Source organism: Acanthisitta chloris, unplaced genomic scaffold (assembly GCF_000695815.1).
Source record: "Acanthisitta chloris isolate BGI_N310 unplaced genomic scaffold, ASM69581v1 scaffold7435, whole genome shotgun sequence".
In the NCBI taxonomy this organism is placed as follows: Eukaryota; Metazoa; Chordata; class Aves; order Passeriformes; family Acanthisittidae; genus Acanthisitta; species Acanthisitta chloris.
Genome location: NW_008675305.1, coordinates 363262 through 363939, shown reverse-complemented (window position 1 = coordinate 363939; position 678 = coordinate 363262). Strand labels below are relative to the sequence as shown.

The 678-nt window shown below is 43.8% G+C and overlaps 1 protein-coding gene across 1 annotated transcript in view; it reads left to right on the top strand.

Moving 5' to 3' along the window:
- Positions 1-239: 239 nt before the first annotated feature.
- Positions 240-678, top strand: part of LOC103803155 (BCL-6 corepressor-like) — a gene marked incomplete at its 5' end in the record, with an annotated part of 23784 nt that continues 23345 nt past the window's right edge. Inside the window, one exon of the mRNA XM_009075691.1 lies at positions 240-593. Within this exon, the coding sequence (XP_009073939.1) occupies positions 240-593 (354 nt within the window). The remainder of the gene's footprint in view (positions 594-678) is intronic.

Here is a 678-nt window from a genome sequence, read left to right as displayed (position 1 = left end):
ATATGTGTATATATATATGTATATATAAAAAGCTTGGTATGTAAGGATAAAGCACTAGTCATTGGACACTGTAGCCACAGCAGTGCAAGTTACTGTAGTGCATGTTACCCTTAATGAGCGAACCTTTAAAATGCATAGTGTGGTGGTAAAGCTGAGACTATATGCCCCGAAAGTGAAATGTAGCTTTTGTTTTAAGTTGAGGGGGCTTTTTGATTAATTTTTAGTTATTTTTCCATTAGATGACTGGCCTGAGAGGGAAATGACAAACAATTCCTCTAACCACTTAGAAGAGCCCAATTGTAATGAGGTGACCAACCTGAAGGTGTGCATTGAATTAACAGGGCTCCATCCCAAAAAGCAGCGTCACCTGCAGCATCTTAGGGAACTATGGGAGCAGCAGGTGTCACCAGAGAGATCCCCGTCCGGCAAGTTGGGCCGGCAAAGCAGGAAAGATTTAGCTGAGGCTGTTCAGCCAGAGGCCACTGCAAAGGTCAAAGACTTCACAGAAGAAAGGCACACCAAGAAAAGGTCAGAGGCCAAAAGCAATAGAAGTTGGTCTGAAGAGTCCCTCAAAACAAGTGACAATGAACAAGGTATGCAGAGACTACTAGGGAAACCAGATGGCTTTAGCATTTACAGTGACGCATGCTGCCACCGATGTTAAGGAACTGTCGAGAG